This window comes from Anoplopoma fimbria, chromosome 18 (genome assembly GCF_027596085.1).
Source record: "Anoplopoma fimbria isolate UVic2021 breed Golden Eagle Sablefish chromosome 18, Afim_UVic_2022, whole genome shotgun sequence".
Classification (NCBI taxonomy): Eukaryota; Metazoa; Chordata; class Actinopteri; order Perciformes; family Anoplopomatidae; genus Anoplopoma; species Anoplopoma fimbria.
Window position 1 is genome coordinate 883862 of NC_072466.1, and position 16000 is coordinate 899861.

At 39.5% G+C, this 16000-nt stretch overlaps 1 protein-coding gene across 1 annotated transcript in view; it reads right to left on the minus strand.

Moving 5' to 3' along the window:
• The window catches only part of adgrg6 (adhesion G protein-coupled receptor G6), a 74549-nt gene that overhangs the window by 11943 nt on the left and 46606 nt on the right, over positions 1–16000 (minus strand). Inside the window, exons 11-27 of the mRNA XM_054619034.1 lie at positions 10483–10571; positions 9507–9559; positions 8952–8990; positions 8691–8839; positions 8064–8175; positions 7211–7299; positions 6036–6100; positions 5754–5890; positions 4771–4936; positions 3976–4122; positions 3780–3896; positions 2990–3035; positions 2780–2886; positions 2538–2665; positions 1392–1660; positions 804–903; positions 122–272 (exon numbers count right to left, since the gene is read on the minus strand). Of these exons, the coding sequence (XP_054475009.1) occupies positions 122–272; positions 804–903; positions 1392–1660; positions 2538–2665; positions 2780–2886; positions 2990–3035; positions 3780–3896; positions 3976–4122; positions 4771–4936; positions 5754–5890; positions 6036–6100; positions 7211–7299; positions 8064–8175; positions 8691–8839; positions 8952–8990; positions 9507–9559; positions 10483–10571 (1964 nt within the window). The remainder of the gene's footprint in view (positions 1–121; positions 273–803; positions 904–1391; positions 1661–2537; positions 2666–2779; positions 2887–2989; positions 3036–3779; positions 3897–3975; positions 4123–4770; positions 4937–5753; positions 5891–6035; positions 6101–7210; positions 7300–8063; positions 8176–8690; positions 8840–8951; positions 8991–9506; positions 9560–10482; positions 10572–16000) is intronic.

The following is a 16000-nucleotide window of genomic DNA, read 5'->3' on the forward strand; positions in this document are numbered from 1 at the left end:
TGCTTTTTAGTTGTGAAACCCGATAAACAATGACAATATAATAATCCTGCAAATTTATAAGAAAGTAGAAGAGACATGTATATCACAAAAGAAGCTGCGATGTGGCGAGGTGTTTGTTTACCTCCTCTCTCAGCGTGCGGTTGCTGCGTTTGCCGTTGCGGCCGCAGATCTGCAGCATCACCACGATGAACATGGCCACGTTCAGAAGAAACACCAGACAGAAGTAACCCACGACGGTGGTGTAGAACACGGCCTGGTTCTGGATCCAACAGCTGAGGAGAGAGAGGACACACACACACACACACACACACACACACACACACACACACACACACACACACACACACACACACACACACACACACACACACACACACACACACACACACACACACACATTACATACAACGATCACACTGATGTACTGCTGATCAAACAAAGAGGGTTCTTGTGGATGTATTTGCTGTTTATGTCGTTACATCGCTGTGTGCTTGATGTATTAGTACTTTATTAGAGATTATGATTAAGCTGTAGTACTCTGTAGTACTCTGTAGAATCCTTAAATCAAAATTAAAGATAAACATTACATGTATAACAGATGGCAGTTTTGGTTTCGTTTCATGAAAACTTACACTAACTGACTATAAAGTAGGAACACAGACAACTTTTACCTAAACTCAGTCTGACTTTGTTTGTTTGTGCATTGTAATACATCTTGTTACAGTTAATGCATTTTATCAGTGTATCTGAAAAGACCTTTAAGACAATTATGTTTTCCATAAAAAGTACATGTTACTCACAACTCTGAGGATCCCTCTCCTGACTCTCCCTTTCCGTACTCCAGCAGGCCGTAATTGGTTTTATCCACGGCAGCAACGATCACCACCAACACGGCAGGGAGACCTGAAACACAACACACTGTCAGTTATCACATTCATATCAGAATAAAAACATTCTTATTTCAGAGTTACTCAGGGAGAGAATACATGAAGAATACAGTATTTGACCTACAAGATGAAGATCAAACCATTTCAAATGTCAGGGGTGAGAACGTGGACAATAAGTGATAAAATAAAAATGAAGGGCAAAATACTAAACTCCTTCCTAACGTGTTCCTAATATTTATTTTGGACATTAATGAAGTCAATTAAACTATGAAAAAGTCAAACAGGAATCTTTCAAAACTAAATGTAAAGTCACCAAGTACCAGAAGATTCCACCAAACGTCTTTCAGTCCGTACACTTCAACTGTCACTCATTTATTGTAGGATTGCCTCTTCAAGCGACAATTCAACTCCTTTCAATGTTTTGGACTTAAACTGAACGTTTATCTCCTTTCAGCACTGACACTCAGAATGCCACTTCCACTTTATTCAGCGCTAACAACTCACCCCATCCCACGATGCAGAACTTGAGGATGTATCGGCGGATGTAGGTGTTGAACACTTTGACCAGAGCGATGTACATGTGGATGGACTCCAAGCCCATCCAGGTGAAGGTGGTCAGCAGGAAGTAGTGCAGGGAGATGGCCACGGACAGGCACAGCCAATCGGTCTTCAGACTGGCCAGCCAGCCGTCCAATAGGAAGACCATGTTGAGGAACAGCAGGGAGGTGCTGAGGTTCATCAGGATCTTGGACGGGTAGTCTCGCCGTAGTTTCCTGCGGGAAAGAAGAGCGGTGATGTGCTGGAAGTCAGATTTTCACTGAGAACTCTATGGACGTGGTTTTAATGTCCACATATTTACGTCCAACTCCCTGTAACCATGGGAACCATCAATGGGTTACATTTACCGGCAAAAGATTGTCCACAGAGGAGCTGCTGAGAGCTTCTCTGGTCCGGATTATTCCAGAGGTTTCGAACTCTAGCCGTTATTCACAGTCTGATTTCCTTAGGGAAGTTTTTTATTTTTTTTATTTAAAAAAAAAAATATGTATTGTTGTTTTATTTTGTCTTTTTATATTCCTTCAGGTGGTTTCATTTTTTAAAATTTTAAATTATATTAGTTTTTTTTATAAAAAAAAATATTTTTATTGTGTTTTATTTTGTCTTTCTATATTCAGGAGCTTTATTTTTTTTTAAATTAGAATTTTTAAATTATATTTGTTTTTAAATTTAAAAATGTATTGTTGTTTTATTCTGTCTTTCTATATTCCTTCAGGAGGTTATTTTTTTGAATTAACATTTTTAAATGTTTTATTATATTTGTTTTTTAATTATTTTTTATTTTTATTGTTTGACTGATGTTGTATTTTGTTTACAATTTCTTCTACATTTTCTTCATACTGTGTTTTTTTAAACGTGACAGTGCCTCCTAGTGGACACTTACTTTATTAAAGTAATCAAAAACATGCAAACGTTTGTGAATGATCAGCGCTGGTGTCTCTTAGGAATTATGGTCTTACACTATTTAATTGTAACAGCAAATATGTTTAGGCCTCTAGTTTAGCACTGATCAATATCTCTACATGATCTAATAAAGGATTATCTTATCTTATCTTATCTTATCTTATCAATACATCCGCTCACTGCACTCACTCGAAGGCGATGTAGGTGAGCAGCGTGGCGGCGGAGAAGATGGCCGAGACGCCGCAGCCGATGTTGGAGATGAAGGTCAGGATCTTGTTGTTCTGCGGGTCGATGTCGGGAGAAGTTCCAGAAATGTCCTACAGGACGGAGAGACCAAGAGGACGATGACATCATCGGGGTCAGAGGTTAAAATGATGTAGTTTGAGGAGTTGTTTTTGTGTTTACAGTTCTGAATATGAACTTGGTCTCACCATGAGGATGCCAAAGTGTGTCAGGTGGTCACACAGACAGATGGTTCTGTTGCTGCTGGATTCTGAGGAGGCTCTGCAGCCGACTCCGTTCCAGCCGCCAGCACCACCTAGTGGCAGCACACAGGTATTACCACACATCTCAATCACACCTGGAGCAGTGACACTCTTCAGAAGATGGAGGTGAAGAAACTACTAAACTAAGAGACTCACTGTTCATGCTGAAGTCCCAGAACATACAGACCGGATTCAGGTGTGTCTGTCAGGAGAGAAGACACAGTAAAGAAAAGAGATCAAGGTCTGCAAAGCGTAACACAGATATCACCTGAGAGATGGTTTAATTAACTGTGAAATCTATTTTAAATGAATATCTTTATCATGGAAATTTAAAGTGCTTCACAAGAGAAACAGGTATAAAAAAAGTGGACAAGAAGAGGAAAAATAATTGAATAATAAATGAATAAATCCTCACAACGCAATCACAAAACACGAAAGAGTAAAGCAAAATGTTCAAAATAAAAATTAATTAATAAACAAGTTTAATATATAAAAATGGAAAAAGTTCAATCTAAAAGATCAAACAAAAAAATATAAATATCATTAAAATAATAAAGAACTCAAATCCTCCCAACACAATCCTACCCATCAAAAAGTAAAGCAAAATATACACAAAAAATGTTTTTATAAAAAAACATTGGATGAGAAAAATAATAGAAAGACAAAATAAAACAATAATAAAATATATATAATAAAAAAAAAAAGAAATGGAAAAATTGAAATCAAAAAGATCAGGTTTAAAGAAAAAAGTAAATACACAAAAAAATGTCCAAAAATGAAAAGAGAATATATGTTTTTTGTTTTACTATACTGCATAAAACAACAACAATGTGATCACATGACCACTGTACACTGTGTGTGTGTGTGTGTGTGTGTGTGTGTGTGTGTGTGTGTGTGTGTGTGTGTGTGTGTGTGTGTGTGTGTGTGTGTGTTGTTTCACCTGAACATGTTCTGACAGGTGAGCGATCTGGATCTTCACCGGGTCCTTCAGGTCTCTGATGGAGAAGTTCCCCACGCTGCTCGCCACCACGTAGCTGTTCAACGAGAGGCCGTCCTGCTCTTTCTGCAACAGCAACAGTTGATCAATGATATGTAAATTGATTTATTGATCGTTTATTGGTGTTTTTCCTTGGAGGTCTCACCTGGAAAAGGTTTGTGCTGCTGAAGAACATGAAGTTGATTCTGGACAGAGACAACCTGTCTTCATCACTCAGGGACACGCCGGACAGCAGAGACGCAGGAAGACTCACCTGAGCTAAAGGGTTACTCCTCTCTGACTCAAAGTCAATCTGAGGGGGGAGAGAGGAGGAGAGGGAGGAGGAGGAAAGGAATTAGTTACCTGTAGTCTTACCTGGGAGTATGTGCAGTGAGCTATAGGTAGGTGGAGCTACCTGTGTGGGCGTGGAGTTACATGGTGGCAGGTGGAGTTACCTGTTAGTGGGCAGAGTAACTTACCTAGGTGGAGGTAACTGTTGCAGAGTAACCTGTAGTGTTACCTATAGGTAGGTGGAGTTACCTGTTAGTGGGCAGAGTAACCTGAGTTTACCTGTAGGTAGGTGGAGGTGGGCAGAGTAACCTGTAGTGTTACCTATAGGTAGGTGGAGGTAACTGTTAGTGGGCAGAGTAACCTGTAGTGTTACCTATAGGTAGGTGGAGGTAACTGTTAGTGGGCAGAGTAACCTGTAGTGTTACCTATAGGTAGGTGGAGGTAACTGGTGGGCAGGTAACTGTTAGTGTTACATGGTAGGTGGAGGTAACTGTTAGTGGGCCCCCTACAGGTGTGTGCGTGGAGTTACCTGTGAGAGGGTGGAGTTACCTGTGGTTGGGTGGAGTTATATCTGTGTTGGTGTAGTTAACATGTGGGTGGGTGGAGTTACCTGTTGGTAGGTGAAGCTACTGAAGAGTGGGTGGAGTTACCTGTGTGTGGGTGGAGTTACCTGTGGGTCGGTGGTGTTTGGGGGCAGGAAGGCACTGAAGGAGGTCCCGTTGAACATGGAGGTGTTGAGGGTGGAGATCCCCAGAGACAGGTGTCTGGAGGTGATGCTGATCGACGGACCGTCAAACTCGATCTTCTGAACCAACTCATCTACTGTCTTCAGAGCTCTGAGGGGGAGGAGCCCAAACTATGAGTTAATATGGAGGATACAGTAGACTACAGTAGAGTACAGGAGACTACAGTAGAGTATAGAGTACAGGAGACTACAGTAGAGTACAGGAGACTACAGTAGAGTACAGTAGAGTATACAGTAGACTACAGTAGAGTATACAGTAGAGTACAGTAGAGTATACAGTAGAGTACAGTAGACTACAGTAGAGTATACAGTAGAGTACAGTAGACTACAGTAGAGTATACAGTAGAGTACAGGAGACTACAGTAGAGTACAGTAGAGTACAGTAGAGTACAGTAGAGTACAGTAGAGTATACAGTAGACTACAGGAGACTACAGTAGAGTATACAGGAGACTACAGTAGAGTATACAGTAGAGTACAGTAGACTACAGTAGACTACAGTAGAGTACAGTAGACTACAGTAGAGTACAGTAGACTACAGTAGAGTACAGTAGAGTACAGTAGAGTATACAGTAGAGTACAGTAGACTACAGGAGACTACAGTAGAGTATACAGTAGAGTACAGTAGACTACAGTAGACTACAGTAGAGTATACAGGAGACTACAGTAGAGTATACAGTAGAGTACAGTAGACTACAGTAGAGTACAGTAGACTACAGTACTACAGTAGAGTATACAGTAGAGTACAGTAGAGTACAGTAGACTACAGTAGAGTATACAGTAGAGTACAGTAGAGTACAGTAGACTACAGTAGAGTACAGTAGACTACAGTAGACTACAGTAGACTACAGTAGAGTACAGGGTAAAGTACAATAGAGTACACATTAGAGTAGAGCACAGAGCGTCGTACTTCTCTGAGGAGGAGGCGAGTGCGCTCTCGGAGCTCGTCATGACGTTGGAGATGATGGTGACCACGGTGGAGGCCAACGAGCTGTTGATCTTAGCCACGTTCACCAGCTCCTTCACCTTCATCACCACTTTAGACACCTGGAGGAGGAGGAGGAGGAGGAGGAGGAGGAGGAGGAGGAGGAGGAGGACGAGGAGGAGGAATAGGAGGAGGAGGAGAGGAGATGAAGATTCATTAACGCTCTTCCTCACAGGAAGTGGTTTCAGAGCAGAGGTCGGTTCTCACCTCCTCATTGGACAGCTCGTTGTTGGTGATGACGGCGAGCTGCACGGCGACCTCCAACGCGTTCTCTGAAACAACAACACAAAGAGAGAATAATGTTTATCATGAAATCATTATTATTATAACAAAGAACGTTTCTCAGTGTCTATTATTACATTTTGTCTATATTTTCAACATTTTTCTTTCTTTTCAATATTTTCAATATTTGTTTTTTGTTTTTATTTTCAACATTTTGTTTTTATTTTCAAACATTTGTTTTTATTTTCAACATTTTTTTTATTTTCTTTTGTCTTTATTTTCAATATTTGTTTTTATTTTCAATATTTGTTTTTATTTTCAATATTTGTCTTTATTTTCAATATTTGTTTTTATTTTCAATATTTGTCTTTATTTTGTTTTTATTTTCAACATTTTCAACATTTTGTTTTTATTTTCAACATTTTGTTTTTATTTCCAACATTTTTCTTTATTTTCAATATTTGTTTTTATTTTCAACATTTTTTTTTCTTTTCAATTTTTGTCTTTATTTTCAACATTTTGTTTTTATTTTCAACATTTTTTTTTATTTTCAATATTTGTTTTTATTTTCAATATTTTGTTTTTATTTTCAATATTTGTTTTTATTTTCAACATTTGTTTTTATTTCCAACATTTATTTTTATTTTCAATATTTGTCTTTATTTTCAATATTTGTTTTTATTTTCAACATTTTGTTTTTATTTTCAACATTTTGTTTTTATTTCCAACATTTTTCTTTATTTTCAATATTTGTTTTTATTTTCAATATTTGTTTTTATTTTCAACATTTTGTCTTTATTTTCAACATTTTTCTTTATTTTCAATATTTGTTTTTATTTTCAACATTTGTTTTTATTTTCAATATTTGTTTTTATTTTCAATATTTGTTTTTATTTTCAACATTTTGTTTTTATTTTCAACATTTGTCTTTATTTTCAATATTTATCTTTATTTTCAATATTTTGTCTTTATTTTCAACATTTTGTTTTTATTTTCAATATTTGTTTTTATTTTCAACATTTTGTTTTTATTTTCAACATTTGTTTTTATTTTCAACATTTGTTTTTATTTTCAACATTTGTTTTTATTTTCAACATTTGTTTTTATTTTAACTCATCCTGCCTCAGTCTGAGCTCTGATTGGCTGTCGGCTGAGCGTACCTGCAGACACCTGGATGGAGTCGATGTCGGTGCAGTTGGTGACGTCTGCCGGCGACCAATAGGAGGAGAGGTTCTGAGGACTGATCAGACTGAGACACACAAAGGACAACATTATAATAAAGAGTTATACAATCCAAGGAGGGATTCGAACCCACAACCTCTTTGCAGTCAAGCCTGCTTTTCAGTGGTGGAAAGTAACTAAGTACATTTACTCAAGTACTGTACTTTACCTGAGTATTTATTTATATTACAATATACTTTGACTCCACTACATCCCATATTGTACTTTTTACTGCAACTCATCGTCACTTTTAACATAAAAAACAACATCATGTACTTATATAATATGATGGAGTACTTTAATACTAATCTACCCAGTAGTGTACAAAGTATTTAAAATCATCTCCTCATTGATTAACTACGACATTAAAAAGCTCTGACATGGTTTTTATTAATGCTAAAATCAGAATAATTCACTTTTACTTTTGTTAATACTTCTGTACTTTCACTTTTTGAATTTGCGACTTTAACTTGATATGTTGTATTTTCAGAGTGTGGTACTTCTACTTTTACTGAAGTAAAAGGTTCGAGTACTTCTTCCACCCCTGCTGCTCTTTATTTTAGGCTTTTCTGATTAAAACTTAAGATTTTTTTTACAAAAAGGGTTTTCTAAAAACACATTTTCATGCAGATGCTTTGTAATATTTGTATGAATTGTTGAGTAGTATTTAATCAGTAAAACACAATAATTCAAAAAATAATAAATTGAAGATGTGGTCATTTTAAAAGGGTTCTTTTATGACAAACAAAGATTAAATAAAACAGTGTGTGTGTGTTTGTTAATGTGTGTTACCAGGTCCTGGAGGTGCTCTGGTCCTTGTTGGGGAAGCAGGGCAGGAACCGGGTCACGGTGGGTCGGCTCTCAGGCCAGAGGTAGTGGCGCGGATTCTCCTCGGGACAGTTTTCTGTTAGGAGACGTAAAAAAATAGAAACAGGAGTCACCTCAGAGTTTGAGTTAAAGGACAACAAGATGGAATACAAACGGAACTGGACAAACAAAACCACGAGCATGAAGATTTACAAAAGATAAAGAAGAAGACAAACAGCTCAGATCGGACAAAATAAATCTCCAGATAAGAAAACCCAGACGGAGGAGGAATGAGACGGAATCAAGTAAACTCATGAATAACAAATAGAGAGAATAAATCAGATAAGAAAAGTAATGAAAGTGAGTTTGTGTTTGAAAAGAGAGAATAAATACATAAGATAAGATCAGATAAGATAAGATAATCCTTTATTAGTCCCGCAAACAAGAGACATGAGTAAAAAACAAGATCAAAACAAGTATTATAAATAAGTAAATAAGTAAAAAAACATTAAAATTCCACAATAGCTAAAATATTATGTAAACAGACAGAATAATTGTAGTATAGTACAGTGGATTGCACATATTTTTATGAAATGCTGTGTATTTTGTTACCTATTAAAGAGACGTCCGTGGAGGCGGAGTGGACCTGCAGGCCGTCCCCCATGAGGCCTTCACTGACCGACAGCCTGGAGGACACAGCAGCTTCACCCAGACTCTCATTGGTGATGTAGTAATAAACCAGCAGGGCCCGGCACGAGAAGCTGGAGACCAGAGACAGAGATGATGAGCTTATGACAATAAAACCATGAGGAGCATTCTGAGGAGATGAAACTGACAGAAGGACATCAATGAAGATGAATGTAGATGTTTTACCTGGTCGGGTTTCCTCCGCTCTGTGAACCAGACTGAACACTGGAGAGAGGGGTGAGGATTCATTAAACACCTTTTTATTGTTTTAATATTGTTGAAATATACTGTAAGCTGAGTACAAAATGACCAAAATACAAAATACCTTCGATTAGACACCTGGCAGGATTTCTATCTATCAGAAATGTTCTGGCTCTTGAATAAAACTAGTATTACCATGTCTGTCCAAAATGTCATTAATTCATCCTATCAGACATTTGGGTGAATAAGACATAGTTAGCATATGAATGAATGAGTCATGGCCAAAATCGTCAATTGACCTTTGACCTTCAACCACCAAATTCTAATCAGTTCATCCATTTATGCCAAATATGAAGAAATTCCCTTTCACATACCATACATAACAATAAAGTTCTACTGATGGTATTTATGTTTATTAAATTATCAGATGAACGCTGTCTGAGTGGTTTAAATCATCAGAAGGAAGTGAAAAAGTAAAGATTAACAGATAAACGTTATTAAAAACCGTAAAGAAAAGTGTTTCCTTCTGGTTCTGGTTACCTGATGGAGTCTACGGAGACGGAATGGGTCCAGTTCTGAAACGTTTGATTGAGCTGTAAGAAGAAAACAAATCAGTTAGTCAACCAATAAAACAATATTCTTCTGTTATTGTTCTAGATTAGTAAACAGGAAGTGGTCCCCTGTCCGGTCAGCTGCATTTAAATGTTCACGCTGTTTGGAAAAATTAGATTGTGTTGTTGGAGGCGTTCCTTTGTTTGTTACTTTGTTTGTTACTTTAGTTTATTACTTTATTGCGTTACGTTGTTTACCATAAATCATGATCTTTTTAAACCTGAACCAATAACTTTTATTGCCTAAAACTAATCAGTCGTTTTACAACGTTACCACTTATTAATGAAACATATTTTGTGGTTCAGAAACACCAACATTCAACGTATTCCGTGGTTTACAGAACAGAAATGTTCTGGTGATTGGGTTGTATTAGTTATAGAAGCAGACAGCTTTAATGGTTTAATGAAGAGAACACACTTGGTTTGTTATGTGATTTAAGTCAGACTGAAGCAAAGTTAATATTATGTTTTATTTCTCTTAATATGAGGATTTGAGGACTTTTCATGATAGCAAATCTTCTGACTTTCTCTTTATCATTAATATGTTCCTTATAATGTCCTAGAACATTTGCTGCAGTTTTATGCAAACAAATGAAAAGATCCTTAAAGCTGAAGCCGCTTCATAAGGGCCAGATTCTTGTCTTTGGAGGCCCCTAGTGGGTTGATTCAGGTATGCACTATTGGCTCACATTTTTTATTTAAAACAAGACGTTTAGGTCTGAGCTACATTTGTGTTTTGAGGCTTTCAGCCCATCTCTCTGTGTGCAGGTGAGCTTCTGTGGTTTTAATAGTTCACTAAACATTGACCACAGAGCTCTGAAGGGGCTCCTGCTGCTCTCTGGGGGCCAATGAGGGCTGAACGTCCAGAAATGAGTCAATCCAGTTCAACGTAGAACTCATCTTACCCACAATGCCACAGCTCGCTCCACAGCAGCTTGGGTCAGCGTCGCGGACCCGGCGTCCACCACAAAGGAAACCCGGTAGTATAAACCCTCTGCAGAGGAAGACGAGAGAGAGAGAGAGAGAGAGAGAGAGAGAGAGAGAGAGTTCAGTTTGCCTCAGACTGTTTCACACATTATAATGGAAGTCTTTTTCTGTGACACATAGCAGGAAATGATTCAAGCCGTTGGAGCCAATTGAGTTAAGTAGAATTCCAGTTTTACAGAGTGGGCCGGCGGGAGGAATGAGCTGCCGGCGGAGGGCCGAGCAGTCAGCACCGATTCTTTCTCTTGGTGAATGAGGTGATTTTGAATTCGTCAGGAATCAGAAAAGAAGCTGCAGGAGAAGATGTTTCTGTCGCCTGATTCACAGATTAGGTCTCTATTTAAGTGACAGTGTCAGACTGACACCTCACTACATACAGGACTTCTGGAAAAAAAACACATCTTATAAAAGAAATCTACTATTTACTTGTAAAAACACGGCGGTTCTATTCTGAAAATTTTCAAGAAAATACTTTAAGAAGTCTGTAACTTTTAATATGAGCTAAGTTTTTGACTTTTATGTTGAAAATCTCAGATTTCTTTTTAATAGTTCCTATTATTGAAAATGTAATTCTGTGAAAATATATTAGTAACATGACAGAGTCCTTTAACATATATCTAGAATTAACATTTCCATGAGTGAAATTTAAATGACTACGAGGGAAAGTCAAATGGTAAAATTAGTATTTCAATATCCTTCTTCTTTTATATTTATGTTATGTTATTTATTTATCCTTAAGTTACTTTTTAATATATATATATATATATATATATATATATATATATATATATATATATATATATATATATATATATATATATTGCTGAAGATGTTCATTCCAAAAATCTGTGTGAAGAATTCTGACTTAGACTCATCGATTATTTTGATATTGTTAATGAAACTAAAAAAAGGCAAATAACTAAATAATAATAACATTTATATAATGTTGTTATTGACTTATTGAGTCAAAGAAAGTGTCATTATATCTCTTATTTAAATGAAACAAATCTCATCTTCCATGATGAAACATCTTTAGGGCTCCAGCTCTCCTGCTATGCGTCACGTTGGCCACTAGGTGTCGCTCCGGTATCTATTAATGTTAGTAACTTCTACTGAGGTCAAAAGACTTCTTCTACTCCATCAGCTCTGGTGGGAGACCCTGCTGGCTGCAGACCTTTCCTGATTGTTTTTTTGGACTTCACTGCAGTCTGTAAAATGCGATGTGATGATATGTGTTTGTGATTTACTGTCTGAGAGGACGAGCAGCAGAGCAGGACATCTCTACCAAGAGAAGAACGGGGAAAAGAAAGAAGTGTGAAAAATGAGATGGAAGATTTGTAGGTAAAAAGAAAATGAGAGGAGAAATAAAATGAAAAGAAAAATCCTCGTGGTTGATATTCTAATGATGGACAGATAAAAGAGAAAGAGCAGTAAATAGAGAGATGTTGATGAGTGAAAAGGAGATAAAGATAATCCATTTGTTTCTAAGAACCAGGCTGAATACTACCGTCTGATTGGACGACTAGACTTAATCGTAAAGTCCTACAGAGCACCAGAACCATGACGAACCAATCACCAGCCTCCATTACCTGAGGGATCCACCCCCTTCACCTGATTGACAGCTATGAATATCTACCACTATGGTTCCAACAGAAAAAACTAACTATTGAGTCTAACTACTGATTAAAAACAGATATTCATACACCGCGCTGCAAAACCCAAACACCTCAATGAGTAATTTACTCATGTATTAAGTCTTAAAATCTGTGTTTTTTAAAGTAAAGTTGCATTATCCTCCAAACAGATGGCTCATATCCAATAAGTCTCAACCAGATTCTATAAATTTGAATCGAGCATTAATACATTTTTGGGGCCAAAAGTCATATATATATACCTGAATAGTATGTTATTTTAAAACTATGTTCATTAATGAGCTGCTCCATCAGCTCTCCACTCTTATGGTTTCAGGTTTTCCATGATTTTGGAGCCCGACTGCAGAGATTTACTCCCAGTGAAACCAGTTTAGGTATTTTCAACTAGATGTGCTCAGAGCGGCTGCAAAAAAAGAAGCATGAGCTCCTTACTTATTGGGAACAATAATAAAAAAAAAAGACGCTGTTGCACAGAAGAGAAACATCTAAAATATAATGGTATTCTGTAGTATTAAGATGCCACTTCACTGGAACTAAGAGACCAAACCTACACTAAAAGTACATGAACTAGGTTGACAAGTTGTCCATATACTTTTGGCCACTTGAATAAATAGACTTTAAGACTTATTACATTTACTATCACGTATTTCTTTTAACAGTGCATGCTACTGTTATTACAGATGATTGTTGTTTTCTTTCTCTACTTCTACAGGTTCTTTTGTTACTGCATGACATACTGTTCCCCGATGACAGTCCACACAGACATGTAAAATGAAAGCGCTGTTTACATTGGCATGGCAACGCGGGCTTGGCTGCTGAAGCCACAGTTGGGGATCCAGGTGTCGGGCGGATTGTGAACTTTTTGAGGCCGCCACTGCTAGCTGACACACTGACTGCTGGAGACCAGTTCTTTGTGGCTATAAAGTGGTGGGCATTGAGGACCACGGGGGGGGTGGGGGAACGCTGGGCGTCTTCACCGTCACTGAGGTCTGGATTCATGAACACTCCTGAGTGCTGATTCCCACTGTGGTTCGACACACTTGGACTTGCGATGGTTACCTTTGAAGCTGCTGATGTGCTTGAGTTTACAGTGAGATGTGGAGTTTGTTTGCTGCCTGTCACGTCCCCCTGAGATGCCTCCATATTCGCATTTTTAGCCTTTGTTGCGTTTGTCTTTTTAATTGGCCCTGAAGGAGAGTCTTTGAGTGTCACAACAGTGGTTTCATTTGACACGGAGAGGTATATAAAGTCACCTGTGTTTTCTCTCACAGGAGGTTTGAGCTCCTCCAGCCCAGAAATGAAGCCTCGACCTGAGGAGACAGAGGGGGGTCTGGAGGATGGAGTGGATGAGGGGACATTGAGGCCAGAAGTGTGCGGGGGGTTGTGAATAATTGGAGCAGCAGTGCGTTTTGTTGATGCTGCAGCATCAGGGGGGCGAGAAGTAGTTTGAGCATTTAAAAGAGTTTCATGGTCATTGGTGCTGACTGATCCAGAAGCAGCAGAGGCATGTTCATCTGCTGCTATGTGTATCTTTGGAACAACATCCGCTGGGTCAAATAACGCAGAGAGAAGCCACGGTTTTCCAGCTGCAGTGAGATTATTTAAGGCTTCAGGCAACAATACTTGATCTTTGACAAACTTTGAAGATTCTGCTGTTTGTGAGTCGTTTGCAAGCGGCTGCCAGACCTCGTCCTTGTCATTCTCTTCTGCAGAAACAAAGGGTTTTGAGTGGCTGGATTTCAATTTGTCATCAGGGAGTGTGGAGGCTTTGTAAAGGGGAGGTGATTGGCTGAGTGGGAGGAGCTGCTGGATTGATGGATCTGTGGTGGATCTTTGGAAGGACTTTGAATGGTTGTCCGAGGGGGATTGGTTTATTGACGGCTGTTGGAATCCAACGGAGGGCAAACTGGGCAACAAAGAGAGCCCAAGGGAGGAGACAGGATAGAAGGGAGATAGTTGAAGAGAAGGAGGTGTGAGAGTTTCTGCAAGAGGAGGAGGCGGTAAAACGGAGGGTGAAAGTAGAGGAGGAGTTAGGTCAAAGGAAAGGAAGTGGGATGATTGCAGCTGGAGCCCCCCACCGTCTACATGGGCTTCGACATTTTCAGGGTTCTGACTTGTGTTTGGTTTTCCACTTGCATCCAAAACCAAGCTCTCATCTAGTGACCCAGATGAAGATGTCTGAGCCAAGAGAAGAGGCTCCTCCTCTAGGGGATCAGGGGAGGGTGAGAAGGAAGACAATGCGGCTTCCTCTCCCGCCATCCATTCTGTCACCCCGGCAACATGCATCACTGTGGCAGCAGGAGGAGCCTCTGAGGATGAAGTGAGCGGCAGCTTGTCAAGGAGACGGGGAAGGGGACTCAAAGCTGAGAGGAAGGGATGTGAAGACAAAGGAGCAGAGTGTAAATATTGCATTCTATCACTACTTTCCCGCAGCAGAGCCGGGCTGCGTTCAGAGGCCCACATGACAGCCGCTGGCACTGATGTAAAGACAACGTCAGACTGAGTCCCTGGACTGGACTCGTCTGGTGGAGCATATACATCACTAAAGTCTCTCTGATCTGAATGAACCAAGGACTGACTGGCTGACACAGAGGAAGGCCAGAAAACCTCTGACGAACCCAAATCAGGATCATTCAACTCCAACTGTGACAGAGCTGTCTGCGTCTGAGGAGCTAGATCTGGAGTGAGTATCGCAGAACTAGATGCCAAATTCTCCACAGATAATCCTGAGGGAGTGGGCTCAATATGACTAGAGGAGGAGTCAAAAAGAATCCCATCTGACTGGACAGACGGGCCTGATTGCGTATCAATGGGCTGATTACTCTCTGAGAGGTCCAGTCCACTTCTGAGAGCTTCTGAAATATCGTTAGTGGACTCTTCAAGAGAGAGTAAGTGGTATTCAGGGAGCAGTGCACCATCAACAACTGGCATCTGTGATTCAGTTGAAGCTTTGGGAAAGAAAGGAAGTGTCAACGAGGGTGCTGAGTCGACACTTGTCACCGCAAAGCCCCTTTGAAGGTTTGAGGACAGAGAAGGAAATGACAACACAGAAGGCTGAAAGTTCCCGCTGACTCCAACGTGAGCAGATTCAATAACGCCGTCTGTTTCTGAAGGCCTTTGTTCGGCCGGCCGGGGAGAGGAGGGGAGGAAGAGGGAGGGCTGCTCTGGATGAGCAGAGGGTGGAAGAGGAAGCGTGGTGGTCCAGAGGGGAGGAGATGACGGGAGATCAACATGGGTGTTAGACAAGAAAAGAGGAGGATTGGTGGGAATTTGTAAATGAACCGGGGAGACAGAAGCTGATAGAGTGACGGTGGGAGAGGAGGTGAAGGAGGCAGATCCTGACAGGAAGGAAAGAAAAGGAAAAGAGTTGGTAAGAGGTAGAAGGGTAGATGAGGAGAAGCGTTGGATGTGAAGAGGGACTGCAGAAGAAGAAGAAGAAGTTGAGGGTGTTTGGTCAATGATGTGCATAGATGAATGTAACTGTGTCGATATGTCTTTAAATGAATCGTTAATCAGTTTACTTCTGGCCACTTCAGGTTCAACATCCCTCCCAGTCATGTCTGTTTCATACATACTTTCTAGGCCGTTTAAAGAAGAAGAGGAAGAGGAAGAGGATATCTGGGCCATGTCTTCTGTTTGTGGCGCTGAAGAAGAAAAGATCTGCTCTGCGAGAGGAGCAGGGGAGCTTAGTTGTACCGTTGGCAAAGACGTGGTCGGCTGGATGAAGAGGAGGGATGAAAGGGAGGGGATAAGGAGAGATGGTGTTGGATGAAAAGTGGGTGTGTCC